The sequence below is a fragment of the Herpailurus yagouaroundi genome, unplaced genomic scaffold (assembly GCF_014898765.1).
Source record: "Herpailurus yagouaroundi ecotype Mexico unplaced genomic scaffold, PumYag 186, whole genome shotgun sequence".
NCBI classification, from domain to species: domain Eukaryota; kingdom Metazoa; phylum Chordata; class Mammalia; order Carnivora; family Felidae; genus Herpailurus; species Herpailurus yagouaroundi.
In genome coordinates this window covers 11,277,746-11,297,994 of record NW_024412417.1, presented here as the reverse complement: position 1 = coordinate 11,297,994, position 20,249 = coordinate 11,277,746, and the positions used below count along the sequence as shown (strand labels likewise).

The 20,249-nt window shown below is 36.9% G+C and overlaps 1 protein-coding gene across 6 annotated transcripts in view; it reads right to left on the bottom strand.

The window, feature by feature from the left end:
- VPS13B (vacuolar protein sorting 13 homolog B) overlaps nucleotides 1-20,249 on the bottom strand; it is a 795,663-nt gene that overhangs the window by 192,801 nt on the left and 582,613 nt on the right. For all 6 annotated transcript variants that reach the window (XM_040494096.1, XM_040494094.1, XM_040494093.1 and 3 more), the window contains one exon: nucleotides 17,646-18,333. In XM_040494096.1, coding sequence (XP_040350030.1) covers nucleotides 17,646-18,333 — 688 coding nt within the window. The remainder of the gene's footprint in view (nucleotides 1-17,645; nucleotides 18,334-20,249) is intronic.

The window sequence follows — 20,249 nt, the reverse complement described above, 5'->3', positions numbered from 1 at the left end:
ACAATGGTAATCCATACAGTTGTTTAGAAGAATCAAGAAGATCTATATGTACTGACATAGTAAGACATCCATTTTATATTGTTAGTAGTAAAAAGCAAAGTGGTTAAGCATCTTTTCATTTATTGGCCATTTGATTCCTCTTCTACAAAATATTTACTTACTCATTTTTCTATTAGTTTTTTTTCTCTTGCTATCTTATGAGCGTTAACGTTTGTCTGTCATACATAGCAAGTGCTTCCCCCTGGTACGGTAGTTGTCCTTGAAATACATTCTGATGCTTTCTGCATACATACTTTTTTTTATAGATGTGGTAAAAAAATCTAATTTTTATTTACTGGATTTATCCCTAGGTGATAATGTATTTTCCTATAGTTTCTTGAAACGTTTTTAAGATTTCTGTTTTTACCTTAAGTTGTTTAATCCTTCTAGAGAGTTTTATGAAAAATAAGAAAAATTTTCTGCCCAACAATCAATCATACACAAATTAAAAGAAGTAGTTTTTTATTTATCAGATTAGCATAAACTAAAAAGACTGATAATATCTTGTGTAGGGGAGAAGGAGAAATGGATCCTCCCATGTATGGTCGATGAGAGTGTAATAAAGTGTTTTTGCATGAGTAGGGGAGAGGGTTGAAAATGAGTGACTATACCAAAATTCTCAATATCCATACTTTTTGTAATTAGAAAGGGCACATGTGGCACTCTATCTTAAAGAAATAAACCTAGCTGCACACATACATACACAGTGGAGGATAATCACCTTTAAGATGATCCTAAGCACATAATGATATATAGATCTATGTTCACAGCTCAAAAAAAAAAAAAAAAAAAAGATGACACACAAAATATCTAAAAGAAAAACTGAAGTGAAGGGGAGAGGAAAAAAAAACATTTCAAAGGAATAATATTTTGATGTTCTACCTTCATCAGGGTCTAGATGGGGAAGCACCAAGTTCTGATAATAAGAATGAGGGTTTTCCATGTAGGGGAGATAGGTTTCATGGAGGTTGCTTCTCTTTTCATAGAAGTTAGAGGGCCTGGCCATCTGGTACCCAGCCTTGGAAGCTGCACTTACAATTACAGGGGCAATTACAGGGGGATGGGACTTACCAGAGATGAAATAAACAAACTGGCAATACTAGGAAGAAGAATGGGAAATGGGAATTTAAAAACATGGAAAAGTCTAGGAAACTTATCTAAAGAAGTCAAACTTTCAATGACTATTTTTCCTCACCCTCCCAAATTACTGGTTTAATGATATTATTGGGTTAATATGGCCATACAACTGGTTTAAAAGTACAGCTGTATTTATAGAGCTGACAGAGCAGAATAACAAATTAGGAACATCCAGGAAAATACAGGTTGCGTGTTTGATGGATATTGAATGTGTGACAGGAGAGAGGCTACTCTCCCAGTTTTAGCTAAAATCTCTACTTTGGATATGCCTCTAGTCATGTGGGTACAAGCCGCAGCAGCAGTAGCAGATCCATGAGAATCCCACAGAAAAAGCTCAGGTTTACAAGTCACTATTTAATCCCTTATGGTTAGATGATGAGGGGCATGACTTTTAGACTTCCTCTAATATCTTCAATTTAACTTCTCCTTAATTCCATCATCAAGTCTGGAAAATGGGATTCATATTACACATTCCTCAGGGTCAATGTAGCTGGGAAAGCACCAGATAAATTAAGATTAAAGGAGTCTGTGAGTATAATGTAAATAGAGTGACAAGCAGCGATGACTACTTCATATGGAAGCTCCTTCAGACTTTGCTAGTTTTCTTCTCCATATTTATGAGACACCTATTTGAGCACAGGAAGCTCTCAAAAAAAGTAAGCTTCTGCTGCTGTAGATGAGCACATTTATGCTGTTGTCCCTAAGCCTAAGAAACAGGAGAAAGTAGTACCTTATTAGGAGTTGCAGAGTGGGGGAAATGGGTCAGAACAAATGACAAATTGCTCATAGCCATAAATCTTGTTGAAAGTCAGTAAGAATTCACTTCAATAAGGCATTGGTATTGACAAAGTTATATTATTTGTTTTTCTTCTGGGCTGACCTGGCCTCCAAAAGAAAATACTTCATCATATCATGTCACAAAGAACACCCAAAGAGAAGATTCAGAAAGTTTCCAGTCTGTTCACAGATGGATCAAGATATTATTGGCTTTCACAGAGACTTGTTTCAGATTGTATTCTTTGTGCTTGTAGATTACTTTGCTCTTCTTCATAAACCTTCATTTCACTTAACTGCTTGGGAGGTCTTCCTCTGAATCTGATAAAAGTAGTCTTTGTACGGCTGCTCATTATTTTTTAACCCTCAGCAAATATTCACAGAGTTAAGTATGTTTTGCGTAACATTTAAATTATACAAAATATAATAAAATACAACATGATTCATTGTGACCAACTCAAAATGAAACTTGGAAAATAAACTCATTTATTTCCTTTGCAATCTTCTACTTAACAAAAAGTTTGTTTTCTAAGCTCAGAGAGAGCAGCTGAATGCTACAAATTTTGTAAGCTTTATTCGATTCTACTTTATACTACTCTGTTTTGCTCTACTATGTGGCAGGAAATTTCTTTGTCATAATTAAGCTGAATTTTTATTGAGGCTCCAATGAGAATACATTTCCCCACAGATTTCAGTGATAATTTCCCCACTTTAAAGACGGACATAACACTGAATATTTAATGAAGTCCAGTCACTTTTACACCAGATATTTCTAAGTGTTAGCCATTGCAAAAATCAACGTTTCCATTTCTTTTGCCATGTGAATAAAGAACTTTGAATTTTAAAAATCCCAATGCCAGAAGGAGTTGTTTATTTGAAAACTAAGCATCTCTTATAAAGAGGACTCGAAGGAGACTCTAAGCCACCATTATTTCTTCCTCACTGTCCCCATCTTCCCTAACAGTTGCTTTTATCAACCTCAGGTTTACAAAACAGTTGATAATCTGTGCCTCTTTCTGCTTTTTCTTAGCCACTTCTATGCTCAAGAACATTTCTATGAGGAGGAGGTTGGTTAAGGAAGGCAGAAAGCAAAGTCAGCCCAATGGTGACTTTCCCTGGCAGCTCCAGGCAAAGACTCTATTGTGGAAGATGCAAGTAACTACAGTTACAATAATGTTTTTGCCCCTTTGATTCAGTGTTCTCATGGTACCTTTGTCTTTTACATTTTTGTGGAAAATGAGTGCTAATGCAAATATGGAGCAATGTCAAGGATACGAAATTTTCCTATGGTGGACAGTTCTTATAAACTTGTGGTACTGGAAGAAATGTTATTAATTGAAATTTGGGGGATGAGTGCTGAAAAATAAGCTTTTGATTAATGGGGTATCTCATTTTAACCATGTTTTCTCCAGTAGGTAAACAGTTTATCATCTTACTCCTGGTATTAGCTTCTTGCTGTTAATACAGCAAGATCCTGTTGGTGCTTGCAATCCTGGGTAATAAAATCCTGCTCTGTATTATCAACAACTTTTGAAATTACAGCATGCTTTCATTTGTAGTCCTGCAAATGTTATCATTCCTGAATCATTATGATTAAAATTAATGTGTTCCCTAAACTACTATTGCAGATTTAAATTTCAGTAACTTTCTGCTTTGATGTCATATTGCACTGAGTTTCCTTTCTGACAGTAGTAGTACATGATCAAAATATCACAAGTTCCTCAGAAGCATAAAGTAAGTGCTTGTTATGATGTAGCACCGCAAATAGCCTCAAGATTTACTTCTGTCTTCATTTTATCAGTTCCAGAAAGTCCAGAAGGATCTAATGTTTGGTTTCTTAAAAGAAAGAAGACTAGGCTTTCATTTGCTTTTTATTTTTATTTTTTTTTAATTTTTTTTTTTTTTTGCAAAATCTTCAATGATGTGTTATGGATTACAAGTATTCTGTAGTCTGCCACAGTTAATTAGCCCAGACCTGTCCTGGGCTGCCACAGAACCAAAGTGGCATCTATGGTAGCTTAGGGAGACTGGTTCTCTTTGGTCTGAGGTACACAGGGTTGTTAAGTTTACGAAAAAACGTTTAAGTGACTTTTGATGAACTCTTGAGGGACAACTGGCAGATGATAGGATACTGTCATATAGAAGAGGTTTACGAAATGGTCTGTCATTGACTTAGGATTTACTGAACACAGACAGCCCTACTTTCGTTGAGCTTTCTCACATTTTGTTCTATGGGAGAGTTTACATCAGTTTATAACACAGTAGAAAATTCAGGGTAATGAAAAGAACATGAACTTTGGAGGCAGACAGATCTGGGTTTAAGTCCTGATTCCTTAAACTGGGTAAATTTAATTTTAACTTCACGGAGTCTCCAAAATGGGGACAATCCACGAGATTGTGGGTTGTTGAGAATATTATATCAGATAATATATATAACATGGTTAGTATGGGACACGTCATGGTAAAAGTTCAATAACAGTTAATGTTTTGTTTCTAAAACACAAACTTTAAACAAAATACAGGAGTATGTATGTGTGGTGCTTTCAAGTGTCTACTCCTTCTAGTTTTTGTTTTTGCTTTTTAATTTTGAAAAATCTTTTTTTTATCACTGATCTGAATTAAGAGGAAGATAATGGGTAAAATATAAAACTCTTTGTTTATTAGTGGAAAGTATACCCAGTTTTGATCTTAAAAACCAGTAATAAGTTTACTTATATTTAATTCTTAAAATTATTACTGAGGTTTAAAATACTTGTCAATGTACTTCTCTATTAAATTCTCCTGGCTGAAGAGAAATTATAGATCTGACAATTTCTCTGCACTGCGGTTCTGATAATTATCAAAATTATATTCTTGTGTTCTTTTCCACTCCTTAGAAATATTTGGCCAATGTATGAATCAAGGAAGTAAATAATCTGCAAACCAAACAGACTCTTTTCCATTTTTTAAACTAGAAGTTAGAGACTCCTTTTAGTAAGTCTGGGTATATCAACTTTTATACAAAGAAAAGACTGAAACGACACAATGTCCAATAAACATGGCTAGTGCATCAGAATTTAAATTTCACACAGCTTTCTTTTGTTAAGGAAGATCAAGCAGAGTTCACAGCCAGAGTAGAAAGGGAGAAAATACTTAAAGAAGAAGCAGAGTAGTAGGTGAGGGTTTAGAGATTCCCTACTCTCCCTTCCTCTCTCCAAGTTCCTGACAAGATGTTCCCAGATGGTCTTTTAGCTTAATCCTTTTGTGCCCAGCCAAGAATACACAAACGTGTTTCTTCATAAAACTTGAATAAAATTTAAAGCAAAGTGTTTTTGGAGGATCTAGATCTATTTGCCTCTATCTATGAAATTAATATTGTTTAACCTCCAAAGGGACCTCTTTCAGAAGCCACTGTTGTGCTTGATTAGGCTGCACTCAACGGCTGGCAGTGTAACTACCTGCAGTGAGAGGTCAGGATCAGAACAGTCACCTTTTGACCACTGTATATAAAAAAGGCAAAGCTACATATAGACCTACTGGGTTTCTCCTATTTTCTATATTTCTTTATGATCCTTAGTTTTTAAATGGCATCTTTTTCCTCTTTTTTAATGTAGCCACAGAAGCAAATGTGGTCCAAAAAACCCTCAAAATGCCTGAAAATTAAATTGTGAAGGAACCTAGATCCATAAAACACAGTAACAATTCACTGTCAGAACAGCAAACCCCCCAAGAAACCAATTCTAAATTGCTGTGGATGCAAAGTAAGTGCCGCCATGTCCTTGCTGATATCCAGGCATTTGGCTAACTCCATAAGCACTTTTTCCCATGCTCTGTCCCTTGTACGTACTAAGATTTGATAGGAAAGGGAAGAGGAAATTTCCTGGTTTGAAATCCCAAGCCTAGAGCCCAGAAGAGGAACAGGAAGGATTAACGTGGCCGCTGGGATGTGTGATCATCAGTGCCCATTAGCTCTTACTTTTAGAACTAAGTCTTCCATATCTTACTAAAATAAAAGGAATTACATTACTTATATTTAATGATGCTATCCAGCAGATAATGTGCAAAATATCATTTCAGTGTATTCCTTTTAATTTATTTTCTGTGCTGCTTTGTGGTGTTCTTACTCTCTTTTCTATTTGGTTGTTTTCATGTTAAATTCTAATGTGGGTTTCAGATGTTTTACATGACAACATTTGATTAAAATTCAATGCAAGTAAATATAGGGTGCTGTACAGAAAAGAATGTAGTCATATAAACCTATATATATCTGTAAGGAAGATCAAGTTAATCCCGATTTTAAACCTCTTGTCTGCTCTGAGCAAAGTCTTGGTTCTGTAACATTGAAAGCCAATTTAGTGGTTTTAAATGATTCCTTCCATTTCTCCTGTTAAGTAAATCCTGATGATCAAGATGGATGTCAAAAGGGCCAGAGCACTAGTCTTCCTCATGTTTAAAAAGATCCATTAAGCTCTTCCTTCTATTGTTAATAACTAAAGAAGCCCCACTTACAGTTGAACAATATTTCATAGTCCCAAGGCATTTCATAGATATCTCACTTGGAGCTAAGATTAAACTATGAAACTACAGAGACCAGATATTATTATACCCATTTTAATAAAGAAATTGTGGTTTATATACACAATGGAATACTACGTGGCAATGAGAAAAAATGAAATATGGCCTTTTGTAGCAACGTGGATGGAACTGGAGAGTGTGATGCTAAGTGAAATAAGCCATACAGAGAAAGACAGATACCATATGGTTTCACTCTTATGTGGATCCTGAGAAACTTAACAGGAACCCATGGGGGAGGGGAAGGAAAAAAAAAAAAAAAGAGGTTAGAGTGGGAGAGAGCCAAAGCATAAGAGACTGTTGAGAACTGAGAACAAACTAAGGGTTGATGGGGGGTGGGAGGGAGGAGAGGCTAGGTGATGGGTATTGAGGAGGGCACCTTTTGGATGAGCACTGGGTGTTGTATGGAAACCAATTTGACAATAAATTTCATATATAAATTTAAAAAAATAAAAAAAATAATAAATAAAAAATAAATAAATAAAAAATATATATAAATATTATACCCATTTTAGAGATAAGGAAACTAAAGCACCAAGTTTAGTTATTTGCATCAAAGAATCTTGGCTAATGAGTCAAGACTAAAAGTCAAAGTTTCTGATTTCCCTTCCAATATCCTTCCCTCTATGTTAACTCTCCCTACTGGCTGGGTCACATCTTTTTTTTTTTTTTTGGTTAATGTTTATTTATTTTTGATAGAGACAGAGTGTGAGTGGGGTGGAGGGGGGAGAGAGAAAGAGAGAGGGAGAGGGAGGGAGGGAGAGGGAGAGAGAGAAGACAATGAATCTGAAGCAGGCTCCAGGCTGTCAGCACAGAGCCTGATGTGGGGCTTGAACTCATGGACCATGAGATCATGACCTGAGCTGAAGTCAGATACTTAACTGACTGAGCCACCCAGGCACCAATGGGTCACATCTTATTTAACTTTCTCCCCACAACTCTCCCTGAGAGATGCTCTAGAGTTCCTCTCATTTAAGAGAACTACTTAGTGGCTGATTTCTGTCAATGTAATAATTTCACTTTGTATTACTGGCCGGCAAGAAATGTTCCCAGCAGCTAAATTTTCAGATAAATGTTCAAGTTGTGATCATTATGACATTAAAGTCACAGGTTAATTCTAAGCCTTTCCAGAGACATTAGCAAAACCTTTAGTTCTGAAGAGACATGTAATTCAATCCTTCTCTTTTAGTCACAATAACTAAATGAAATCAAGATATGATTTATGAGGTGTAAGAAGGCAGTTTATGATTTTCCAACTGTTGGTTTACTCAGATGTCTCTGGCACATTTTCTGCAGACCTATTCATGAAAGGGTAAAGAAGCCAATTACTGTAACTGAAAATTTTCAAACTACACAATAGCTATAAATTGAACTAAAATGACGTGAATGCTTTTGGCTGATTACAACCACTATTTTTAAACTCAGCTTAAAGATGTTAACAGTGATGATAAAAACAACAACAACAGTATTAACACATACGGAGCTCTGTGCTACACACTCAGCTAAGAGCTTCATATACATCATTTCATTCTCACATCGACTCTAGCAGATCACTACCAGTGTTCCCCCTGTATTCTAGATAAGGGGCCAAGGCTGAGAAAGAGGAAATAACTTGCCCAAGATCACACAGTTGTTAAGCAGCAGAGCTGGGATTAGAACTCAGGACTGGCTGACTCCAAATCCTGAGCTCTTATTGAACTCTTCCATGTTTGCCTGTTAATTAGAGCTGAAGTCATAGATGCAAACTTGTATAAAACTTTAAAATGTAGAAGGTCTCCTATACTAGAGATACCATGTTGTGGATAGTTCTGTCATACACAGAAGTGTGTTATTACCCACTCTTTCAGTACGGATTCTAATCAACTTTAATTTCTCTATTTTAGTCTAGCTGATGCCTGAAAGATTACAATAAGTAAAGAAGTTGCGGGAGAGATGAGGTAATTGTCTTCAAATTGGTTTGTGGGTTCCTGGCAAACAATGAGTAACAAGCTACTGGACTGTCTGTGTGCTGAGGAAGTACGGGGGTTGGTTAAATTCCCTCAGAATGGTTCAACTCCTTTACAACTGACCAGATGGCACAGTCATTTCTTCAAAAACAAACAAAAAGCCCCAAACAAACAAGAAGAAAAATGACTTTTTAAGTCTGCCTTGGGCTGCATAGTCAAGATATGAGGCAACTTCAAATCTGGATTCCATTACCTTAAACAAAATAAATACCAATTTTTAAATATTTATAAACACAACTAATACGATTATGTTAAAAACAACTACATTCATCTTTATTTAAATGAGAACTGCCAATATTACAGCTGCTACATATAAAGGTGCTGGCAGAAGATCTCGTTTCTGTTAGATGTTGCTTCAGGTAAGAGGGACATGGAAAAGCCCACTGTCACATTATTTTAATATTTTATTTATTTATTAAAAAAAATTTTTTTTTCAACGTTTTTTATTTATTTTTGGGACAGAGAGAGACAGAGCATGAACGGGGGAGGGGCAGAGAGAGAGAGAGACAGAATTGAAAGCAGGCTCCAGGCTCTGAGCCATCAGCCCAGAGCCCCACGCGGGGCTCGAACTCAAGGACCGCGAGATCGTGACCTGAGCTGAAGTCTGACGCTTAACCGACTGCGTCACCCAGGCGCCCCTATTTTAATATTTTAAAAAGAAACTTGTTAACTTGCAGATGTACTGTCTACCTGGACTGAATGGAAGATCATTTATAGGTTATTATAAATATCAAGAGTCATAAAAGAAATGCAAGTTGATAATTTAGGCTTTAGATAACCTGCTGTTATTTAAACTAGGGCGAGTAGGGTCGCCTGGGTGGCACAGTCAGTTAAGCGTCCGACTTCAGCTCAGGTCACGATCTCGCGGTCCGTGAGTTCGAGCCCCGCATGGGGCTCTGGGCTGATGGCTCAGAGCCTGGAGCCTGTTTCCGATTCTGTGTCTCCCTCTCTCTCTGCCCCTCCCCCGTTCATGCTCTGTCTCTCTCTGTCTCAAAAATAAATAAACGTTAAAAAAATATTTAAAAAAAAATAAACTAGGGCGAGTGAAGCAAATGACCACACACACACACACACACACACACACACACACACTTGCAGGTAGAGCTGGCATAATTTAAGATCACTAAATTATGCAGACTGGCGATGATGCTTTATTAATCTTTCAAAATTATAAGCGGTTGTTACCAGTTCTATATCACTTCAGGTTTCTAAAAAAAAAAAGAGGCAGATATAGGTATAAATATAGATTCCATTTATCATGTATTCTGGGTAGCCTCTCATAGAATTTAGGTTTTTAAATATGTATATGCATAAGTGGTATATATAATATACACACGTGTATTTATCAGTCACATGTGCTGAGAAGGCAGACTGACATGAGGGACAATGAATTTCACAGCATTTCTTCTTCTAATTTGATTTTATAATATATGAAAGGATATCCCTCAGGAACAGAGAAAGAGAACACTATTACCACCCTTTGAGTATGTGGACATGTTCTTTGCTTAACGGTGACATGTGCAGAATCAAGTTAATGCTGACAACTCCCTGGGAGCAGTTTATTCATTACAGTATATTAACTGATCTGTGTCACAGATGTAAAGATATTAAAATATCACTTTTGGAGGAAATCCTGTATTAAGTTTCTCAGAAGACCATGTCTCTGCTAATAGACTAGATAATAATTTTATTATTTTAAAATTGAAGGATGTCTGGTGCCAGGCAAAGTTGTAATAAGCTCACTTCAACCTAACTCTCCTGCTGCTTACAATAAAAAACTCGAGAGAGAAAATACAAAAAAAAAAAAAAAAAAAAAGGCCTGAGCGCTCTAAAAAGCAAACAAGAACAATGTAGACTGGGGAGGAGAGTCGAACTTGCAGATAGGACTGCTATGGTGGTGTTTCTCAATTTGTTTCGTTTTTCCTCTTTTCTCTCACAACTTTGACTTGAAAGTGAGTCTTGGGTTGTGGTGCACAGTGATGGCAAGAACAGTCAAATGTCCTTATGCTGGGAATTAAGGCCTCTGTGATTTCAAGAGTGTAGGAAAACCTGCTGTCTTTTATACTTCTTTTTTGTCTCCTGGTTTTGCCCCAAGGGTGGCTACAGTGTGTGTGTACGTGGGGGATGGGGGCAGGTCCTGCAGTGGCTGTGCTGTGTTAGCGTCAAAGCATTTAAGACTTTAGCAGGTATTATAACTGCTATTATATGTTTCATGAGGTAAGGTAAACGTGCTTAAAATGAGTAGAGATATAGAAGTTCTCAGAAGAGAAACAGAAACCATAGAAAAGAACCAAATAAAAATTTTAGAACCGGAAAATTCAACAGAAATTATCTAATATGAAGAACAGAGAAGAAAAAAGAAAATAGGAAAAAAGAAACAAAAAAAAAGAATGGAGTCTCTGGGATCCGTGGAATAATATAACAAGTTTAATGCTGGTGTCCAAAAAAGTTTGATGCAGAAAAACATTTAAAGAAATAATAGCTTAAAAGTTCCCAAATTTAGTTTTAGAAAGCATACAGTTACAGAGTTAAGGAGGCCAGAAAACCTCAAACAGGATAAATTCAAAGAAATCAAGCCCAGACACATTATAATCAACCTATAGAAAACCAAATATCAAGAAAAAAATCTTGAAAGCACCTAGAGAAAATCAACACGTTACATATACAGAAACAATGACTGTGATTACCATGGATTTCTCATCAGAAAGCACAGAGGGAAGAAAACAGTGGAACAATAAGTCTAAAGACCCCACTGGAAAAAACTATTAGAAGTAATGAAGTCAGTAACATTTCAAGATAAAAAATATATAAAAATGTGTATGTGTTATGTTTCTATACACTAAAAATGAAAGCAGCAAAAAGAGAAATCAAGAAAACAATCTCATTTACAAATGCATACAAAAGAATAAAGTACCCAGGAATAAATTTAACCAAGGAGGTAAAAGACCTGTATATCGTAAACTATAAGACACTGATGAAAAAAACTGAAGATGATGCAAATAAATAGAAAGATATTCCATGCTCACAGATGGATAGAGTAATATTATTAAAATTCCATAATCCCCAAAGCAATCTGCAGATTCAATGCAATTCCTATCAAAATTCCAATGACATTTTCACAGAACAAATAATCCTCAAATTTGTATGGGACTACAAAAAGACCCCAAACAGCCAAAGCAATCCTGAGAAAGGAGAACAAAGCCAGAAGTATCAGGGTCCCTGATTTCAAACTATACTACAAAACTACAGTAATGAAAACAGTATGGCATTGGCATAAAAACAGGCACATAGATCAATGGAATAGAATAAAAACCCCACACATATATGTTCAAGTAACGTTCAACAAAGGAGGCAAGAATATACAATCAGGAAATGATAGTCTTTTTAGTAAATTGTGTTGGAAAAATTGGACAGCTACATGCAAAAGAATGAAACTAAACCACTATCTTACACCATGTAAAAATCAATTCAAAACAGAGTAGACTTCAATGTAAGACCTGATATTATTAAATTCCTGGAAGAAAACATAGCTGGTAAGCTCCTTGATATCAGTCTTAGTGATGTCTCTTTTGATCTGACTCCAGAAACAAGTGAAACAAGAACAAAAATAAACAAAGGCCTAACTACATCAAGCTAGAAGGTTTCTGCACAATGAAGGAAATCATCAACAAACTAAAAAAACAACCTACTGAATGGGAGAAGACATTTGTCAATGATATGTCCAATCAGGGGTTAATAGCCAAAATACATAAAAACTCTTATAATTTCACAAAAAAGCAAATAATCTTTTTATGATATGGGCAGAGGATCTGAATAGACATTTTCCTAAGAAGACATACAGATGGCCAACAGGCATATGAAAAGATCCTCACCATCACTAATCATCGGGGTAATGAAAATCAAAACCACAATGAGATATCACTTCACACCGTGGGAATGGTTATTATCAAAAGACAAGAAATGACTAGTGTTAGTGATGATGTGGAGAAAAGGGAACCTTTGTCCACTGTTAGTGGGAATGTAAATTGGTGCAGCCACTATGGAAAACAGCATGAAGGTTTTCAAAAAGGTAGAGCTACCATTTGGGGCATCTGGGTGGTTCATGGTCTCATGCTTTCTAAGTTCAAGCCCCACGTCGGGCTCTGCACTGACAGCATGGAGCCTGCTTGGGATTCTCTCTCTCTGCTCCCTCCCCCGACTCACGCTCTCTCTCTCTCTCTCAAAATATATAAATAAACTTTTAAAAAAAGTTAGAGCTACCATATATATACACACACCCCACCCACACACTGGAATACTATTCAGCCATTAAAATGAATGCAATCTTGCTACTTGTGACAACATGGATAGACCTGGAGGGCTATTACGCAAAGTGAAATAAATCAAGCAGAGAAAGACAAATATCATATAATTTTACTTATATGTGGGATCTAAAAAACAAAACAAAATAAAACCTAGACTCATAGATACAGAGAATAGGCTGGCAGCTGCAGAGGGCAGGGAGGTTGGGAGGGCCCTAATGGGTGAAGGAAATTAAGAAGTACAAACTTCCAGTTATAAAATAAATTAAGTAATGGGGGTATAATATACAGCGTGGGGAATATATTCAACAAAACTGGATTAACTTTGTAAGGTGACAGATGGTAACGACTTACTATGGTGACCATTTCACAATGTAAACAAATGTCGAATCACTATGTTTTTATACCTGAAACTAATACTGTATGCCAATTATATCTCAATAAATAGAGTATAAATATGGCAGAAAGATGTAATATGTTATCTCTTTCATTTTTAACTTATGATGGCTTTAACTTTTCCTGGATCTTTCTTAGAAAGTTAGCTTCATGATGACACCCCTTTTCATCCTTCCAATCAAGACACTGCAATGACTTTCACTTTAGAATCCAGAAATGAAACTGGCCACCTCAACTTTTCTCCTCCCCCTGAATGTTAACATTATAGGCATTCTTATCTTTCTCTTTTTTCTTACCCACATGATTACAGGGCTTCAAAAGAATCCTGAACATGGAACAGAACAGTCTTTTCTTTAGGATGGAAAAGTGCTACAACAAGTGTTCCTAGCTTACTAAATTGATAATGGGACTTGTACAGTTCACTCAAAGGGACCAATTTAAAACAGAAATTCCCTGGGGGCACCTGGGTGGCGCAGTCGGTTAAGCGTCCGACTTCAGCCAGGTCACAATCTCGCGGTCCGTGAGTTCGAGCCCCGCGTCAGGCTCTGGGCTGATGGCTCAGAGCCTGGAGCTTGTTTCCGATTCTGTGTCTCCCTCTCTCTCTGCCCCTCCCCCGTTCATGCTCTGTCTCTCTCTGTCTCAAAAATAAATAAACGTTGAAAAAAAAAATTAAAAAAAAAAAAACCAAAACAGAAATTCCCTGGATCAGCTTTAAAAAATAACTTCATTAATATTTAATAAAATTTATGCATTTAAAACACTGAATAAACGAATTAGTGCTCCACTAGAATGTCAAAAGAAAATCTGCATCTTTAAGACAAGTCAGAATACATTTTATTCTTATAGGGTACTCACAGAAGTCAACTCCCTGAGGCCAAAGCAGTATAAATATTTTTAGAAAGGTGAGTATGGGAAGATGAATTCCAAATTAGAGAATAATGAAGCTTTAGAACTGGAATGGACCTTGTTAGTATCTATTATAATCACCACATTTTACAAATAAGAAAACAGAAACTCGAGAAAGTAAATTGCCTGGTTAAGATCACCCTGCTAATTACTGGCAAAGCTAATATTAAATTCCTGGTTCCCAGTTTGGTAATCTTTTTGCTGTATAATCATAACAGCTAAAGCAGTAGAAGTGAACATTTATTCGGGCCTACTAGCTGCTTGACTCAATGTTAAGTACTTTCATGAATTACCTATTTTCAGTTTTACAACTGCCCTATAGATAGGTATACATCTTGTAAATAACAGAGCTAGAATTAAAACTTAGGTTTGTCATAATACCAAGAGAGGCAGTACTGTGTAGTCATATCACGACACATTTAACATACAAAAATCCACCAGTTAAAACATTACAGAGGGAACCATTTGCATATCCTGGCCTGGACAATGAAGGCTGACAGAGAATTGTGGATTCACGTCTTTCTCTTTACGCCAGGGATCCACTGAGAGACCAGACTTAACAAGTCCAATAAATCTTGTTTTGAATTTTAGTTCTGCTTATTGCTATGTCTGTAATCGTGGACAAGTTACTTAACTTCTGCACACTTTAGTTTTCTCTTCAAGATGGGATTATATACAGCATTTCATATAGAGTTGTTACAAGGATTAAATGAGAAAATACATTTAAAGAAATTAGTACACTGGCACAGAATGAACATCTAATAAATGCTAGTTGCTTCTTTAATTTTTTTAGCTATCATATTTTAACTACTTACTTTCTGATAAAATTCATTACAAAAATTTTTTTTTAACGTTTATTTATTTTTGAGAGAGACAGAGACAGAATGCTAGTGGGTTAGGGGCAGAGAGAGAGGGAGACACAGAATCTGAAGCAGGCTCCAGGTCCCGAGATGTCAGCACAGAGCCCAACGCAGGGCTCGAACTCATGGGCCGTGAGATCATGACCTGAGCTGAAGTCGGATGCTTAACCGACTGATCCACCCAGGCGCCCCATGATAAAATTCGTTTTTAAGAAATGTGATAATTTATATTGATAATTCTTTTTTGGGGTAATGTAAATGTCCAAGTAGACACATTTTGTGTAAAGAAAGGCACCTACAAGAATATTATACAAAGGATGCTCCTTAGAAGGTATGTAAACCTTTTTCCTCCCACATAGGACCCCCTGTAGTGAACTGGCCCATCATCTTCACTCTAAGCTTCATCTACAGAATTTGGGCTCCATGTTGGTCTACATACAAGGATTTTTAATTTTTTTCTTAATTCTTAACATTATTTTTAAGATTTTATTTTTGGGGCGCCTGGGTGGCGCAGTCGGTTAAGCGTCCGACTTCAGCCAGGTCACGATCTCGCGGTCCTTGAGTTCGAGCCCCGCGTCGGGCTCTGGGCTGATGGCTCAGAGCCTGGAGCCTGTTTCCGATTCTGTGTCTCCCTCTCTCTCTGCCCCTCCCCTGTTCATGCTCTGTCTCTCTCTGTCCCAAAAATAAATAAAACGTTGAAAAAAAAAATTAAAAAAAAAAAAAGTAAAAAAAAAGATTTTATTTTTAAGCAATCTCTAAACCCAGCACAGGGCTCAAACTCACAACCCTGAGATCAAGAGTCACATGCTCCACCGACTAAGCCAGCCAGGCACCCCCAAGGAGTTTTTTTAAACAAAAAATACTTCATTAGTTCAACCTAAGAACTGATTATAATTCAAATGCACAGCTTTGATATGAGCCCTGATAATTTCACTGAATTCAGTATCAGTATCTCGTAGTAGAGGCCGCTGAAGCTACCAGCCTATAAGCAACCATGGCTGAAAGAACTTAAGGAGTGCCTTGGAATTAAGACTTATTTTCCCATTCCTGCACATAGTTTTGGCCAATGCTAAGCAGACTCCCAAACAGGTATCAGGTATATAGGCATGAGTCCTTGAATCACATGAGACATCAATCACAGTACCATTCCCATCTTCAGTGCCCCTGATGGACCTATTGTATTTCCTATTGTACTATGTACTCAGTAAATGAGAACGTGTTTGAGGAAGGGACGTAGTGGCTACTGGCAAATGTTTAAAAACTGGCTCTCAGAGCAGGAGAGCTGACTGACAGCATTTGCCCATCTATGTGGCTAAATATTCTCACCATCGCCGATTTAAACTACCAGTGGTTGAACAACTATCTTTCAAAGTTCCTAAAAACTTTAACGATTGGCTCTTGCAAGCCAGTCTGAGCTAGTTCCAGCAGCACATCAATGGAGAGAAGGCTAGGATGCAGTCTAGGAGGTAACCCTAGGTTGTTCTTCCTTAGCAACTGGCTAGTTACCCTTTTCCAAAGTAGAGGACTTGTACTACACTTGAGCAAGAGCCAAGGGCTCCTCTGACCCTACTTCCTTGGCCTGAAATGAATCCTAATCCTCACACCTGCCATCTACTCTCCAGGAGCCTGCTGTGTCAAATGGTTCTCCTTTATGCTAAGAACAAACCAGCTTGACTTCCAGATTGGACAAATTCTCCAAATGCCTCACTGCTGGCTTCCATCTGCTAGACGGGACCACCTGATAGCAATAAAAATGCCTGATTTATACCTGAGCTTGCTAGGACCTTCTTCCAGTACTGAATCTTAGATGGCCAGCTACCCATTCCAGTTCTCCAGCCAAATCTCCGATTCTACCTCAACACAGGGAAAAAGTCTCTATACTCTGACCCCGTTTCCATTAGCCCTTGTTACTATCAGCGATTATGTTTTAAATCCAAACCCCTGATCGCTTCCTACTCTTAAAAGGCAACAAGCTTCAGAAGTTCAATATAATTATTATAATGTAGGAGGATGCTCTCTGGTTATAAGAAAGGTATGGATGGAGAAACAAGAGCCAATTGGCAAATACCACTAATAAATGTGTTTCTTATACACGTATAAACATCTTTAAATGATCTTACCTTACTCATAAATTTTCTCAAATACATTTAATATAATGCTGTTACAGCAAGATGATTAGATCAAAAGAATACCAAAACAATAAACTTCATTTTCTAAGGGTTTTTTTTTTTTTCTTTCATCCAATGGACTTTCTGTTTACAACAGCCCCTTTTCCTCTTGTTTTGTTTTCAACCTGAACAGCTGCATTAATATGGAAAGCATACCCAGGGGCCATTAATATGAAAAAAAGCTTTACTTCCCAATCACTGGAAATTCTTAAGCATTTCTATAGGCCAGAAAGAACCCCTGTTTCATTCAGCTCTTGAAAAAAGAAATGAATATTCAGAGGCACGGTAAGAACACTGGGGCTAAACCTTGATACATTTCAAACATTTACTTAAACATGATTCAGCTGTGGGACGTGAACTTTACATATTTACATATTCCGCAGAGAAAAGGAGTCTCGTCTGGTCTGCCAGCTGTTTTCTGTTTGATCAAGCTTGATACGTTGGGAATAAAACTCACTATGTAGTAGTAGTAGTTATTAGCACTTCAGTAAAGCTGAAGACTCTTACCTGTACATTTGTAATCAGAGGCTACCCCTTTAAGCACAGCGTCAAAAATGGATATTTCCACTCTCTGCTTTCTGTGGTGACAACTTAGAAGCAAGGAAGGCTGGGACACAATAAAGTACAAAAAAGGTTCCAGCTGCAAGTCACCGGCTCCTCTTCGTCCAGGCTGCCGAACGATAGTTATACCAAGTGCCTGTCTAGCAGATGACCTCGTGGATGCATGAAGGCTTTCGAGAGAGATGACCCCTATTTTCTTCCCCGAAGGAAAAGATACGCTGCTGCTCAAGAGATCTTCTGCTGTTACGGTAGAAATACATGGCTGGCTGGGCTTAGCAACATCTGAATCAACTTCTGGGAGATTTAATGAACTCTTGCCTGGTTTTTCATCATCCTTATGTTCTTGGGATTTTGATTTGGGTATGGCCGTACAGGAATAGGTCATTAGTGAGATTCTACTTGCGGTAATAAATACGTCAAAGGGAATAAAATTGAGATTTTTTACAATTGATGACTGGCGTGAGGGACGGGCGATGCGATGCTGACTGGTACCGCTGTGCTGCTCTATTTGTACTATTCTGATCTTAACGCTGTCACTGCCAATTCCACTATCCTGAGCACCACTGTACCGAGATGAGGTTTCAGCCACGTTTCCATCAAACGTATCCATTTTTTTCTGTTCTTGCTTAGAGATCTGTAAGGAAAAATAAAATATTTTAAACTAGTTACATCCCAAGTGTTATTATATAAAGGACGTTATATAAATATGTTGTTCAAATGGCTCCAGTATTACCTATATCAGAGTAATCCTAAAAATCAAGTAACCATTCAAAAAATTATTCATATTAAAATGCCGAGGAAATACTTGAGAAAAAGCATCAAATGTGCATTTCTATTATTAACATACACCTTTGAGTATACTTTGAGTCAGACTTCCTGTCTCTGGACTAATACTAACAGTAGTATGGATTTAAAAATGCCTCTTTAAAGAATATATTAGTCTTCTTGGCAGTGATTTTTTTTCAAGTAGTGTAATAAACTCGTATTTCCAAATCATGATTACTATCAGTTGAAATTCTATTTTAGGTAGAAGTAGCTTATACTGTTTACCCTTGTCATTATAGAATTAATTTATAAGTTTTTGGATAGGAGGAAAGAGAGGGAAAAGTCAGCAGTCTTAAATTATGAAGGAAAAGAAAAGTAAAATAAAGTGTATTTTATTAAAAATGAAGTTCATTTTTCTCTACAATAGGACTTGAACCAAGAGTATACATAAGTGATGAAGCAAAATACAAGTAAGTAAAGCCCCTGAAGGTGGATTCTTCTTTTGTGCACTAAAGGCTACTTATTCTCAAAAATTTCCATCCACCACTTCCTGTGTGGAGAACAAAGGACAATTTGGTGGCAGCGGCAGTTCCCATCACTGTGGCAGCACAGCACCGAGATCTCTAGTTTGCTCCTCTGCTCCCCTTTCTTAGGTCCTGCCAACCATCAGTTTGGGAGATGCTACTCAAGACCTAGATGTTTCATTTGCTTTTTTATCCAAGTAACACAGATTCATTAAAGAAGCCATGGACAATTTGAGGAAAAACCCAAATCCTACCGACTATCACTTATCACCAAACATGACCAATGGTAATATTTTAGTGTACTTCCTTTCAGTATTTTTTTCTCCACCTGTACAAAGGTCCCCCCTGCCTTCGGTCCCCTTATGGTTATGATCATACCATAGAGACAAAGTATATCCCAGTTTTTAAAAATGCTAATATACTCTTCATAAATGCGGTTTTAAAAGGCTGCATAACATTTCATTTAGTGTTAGGAACATTTGTTCAACCATTTTCATATCATTGAACATTCCAGGTTAAAAAAAAATTTTTTTTTAATGTTTATTTATTTTTGAGAGAGACAGAGACAGAATGCAAGTGGGTTAGGGGCAGAGAGAGAGGGAGACACAGAATCCAAAGCGGGCTCCAGGCTCCGAGCTGTCAGCACAGAGCCTAATGTGGGGCTCGAACTCACGAGCTGTGAGACCATGAACTGAGCCGAAGTCAGAGGCTAGACCAACTGAGCCACCCAGGCGCCCCAGAACATTCCAGTTTTTAATTTTTGTCAATAAACATGTGTGGAAAAACACTTAGTATTTCCTTAGAAAAGGCTCTTAAAAGTGGAATTACTACGTAAATGGTATAAAAACGTTTAAGGTTACTGAATATTGTCAACACCCTTCCAAAAAGGCTACATTAATTTATATTAGCACCACAATGGAAAAATACTCCCCAATGTACTGGGTATTGCTTATCATTTCTTAGGCTTCTTTAATTTAATTGATAAATATAGTATCATTTTTCCACATGGTACAAATTATTATGAGTTGCTTATGAAAATGTTGAAGGCTGTTAACTAATTCAAGACAGTGATGTAAGAGACACTAGAATTTTATTTTATTTTTTTCATTAGAATTTTAAAAATATTTCTTGCAAGTTGATTTTAAAATAGCTGAAGGAGACATATTGTTATCAAAGTCCAACAAGAACTATCTGAAGCAAAAACAACTTAACCCTGTTCTTTTTTTTTTTTAATTTTTTTTTTAACGTTTATTTATTTTTG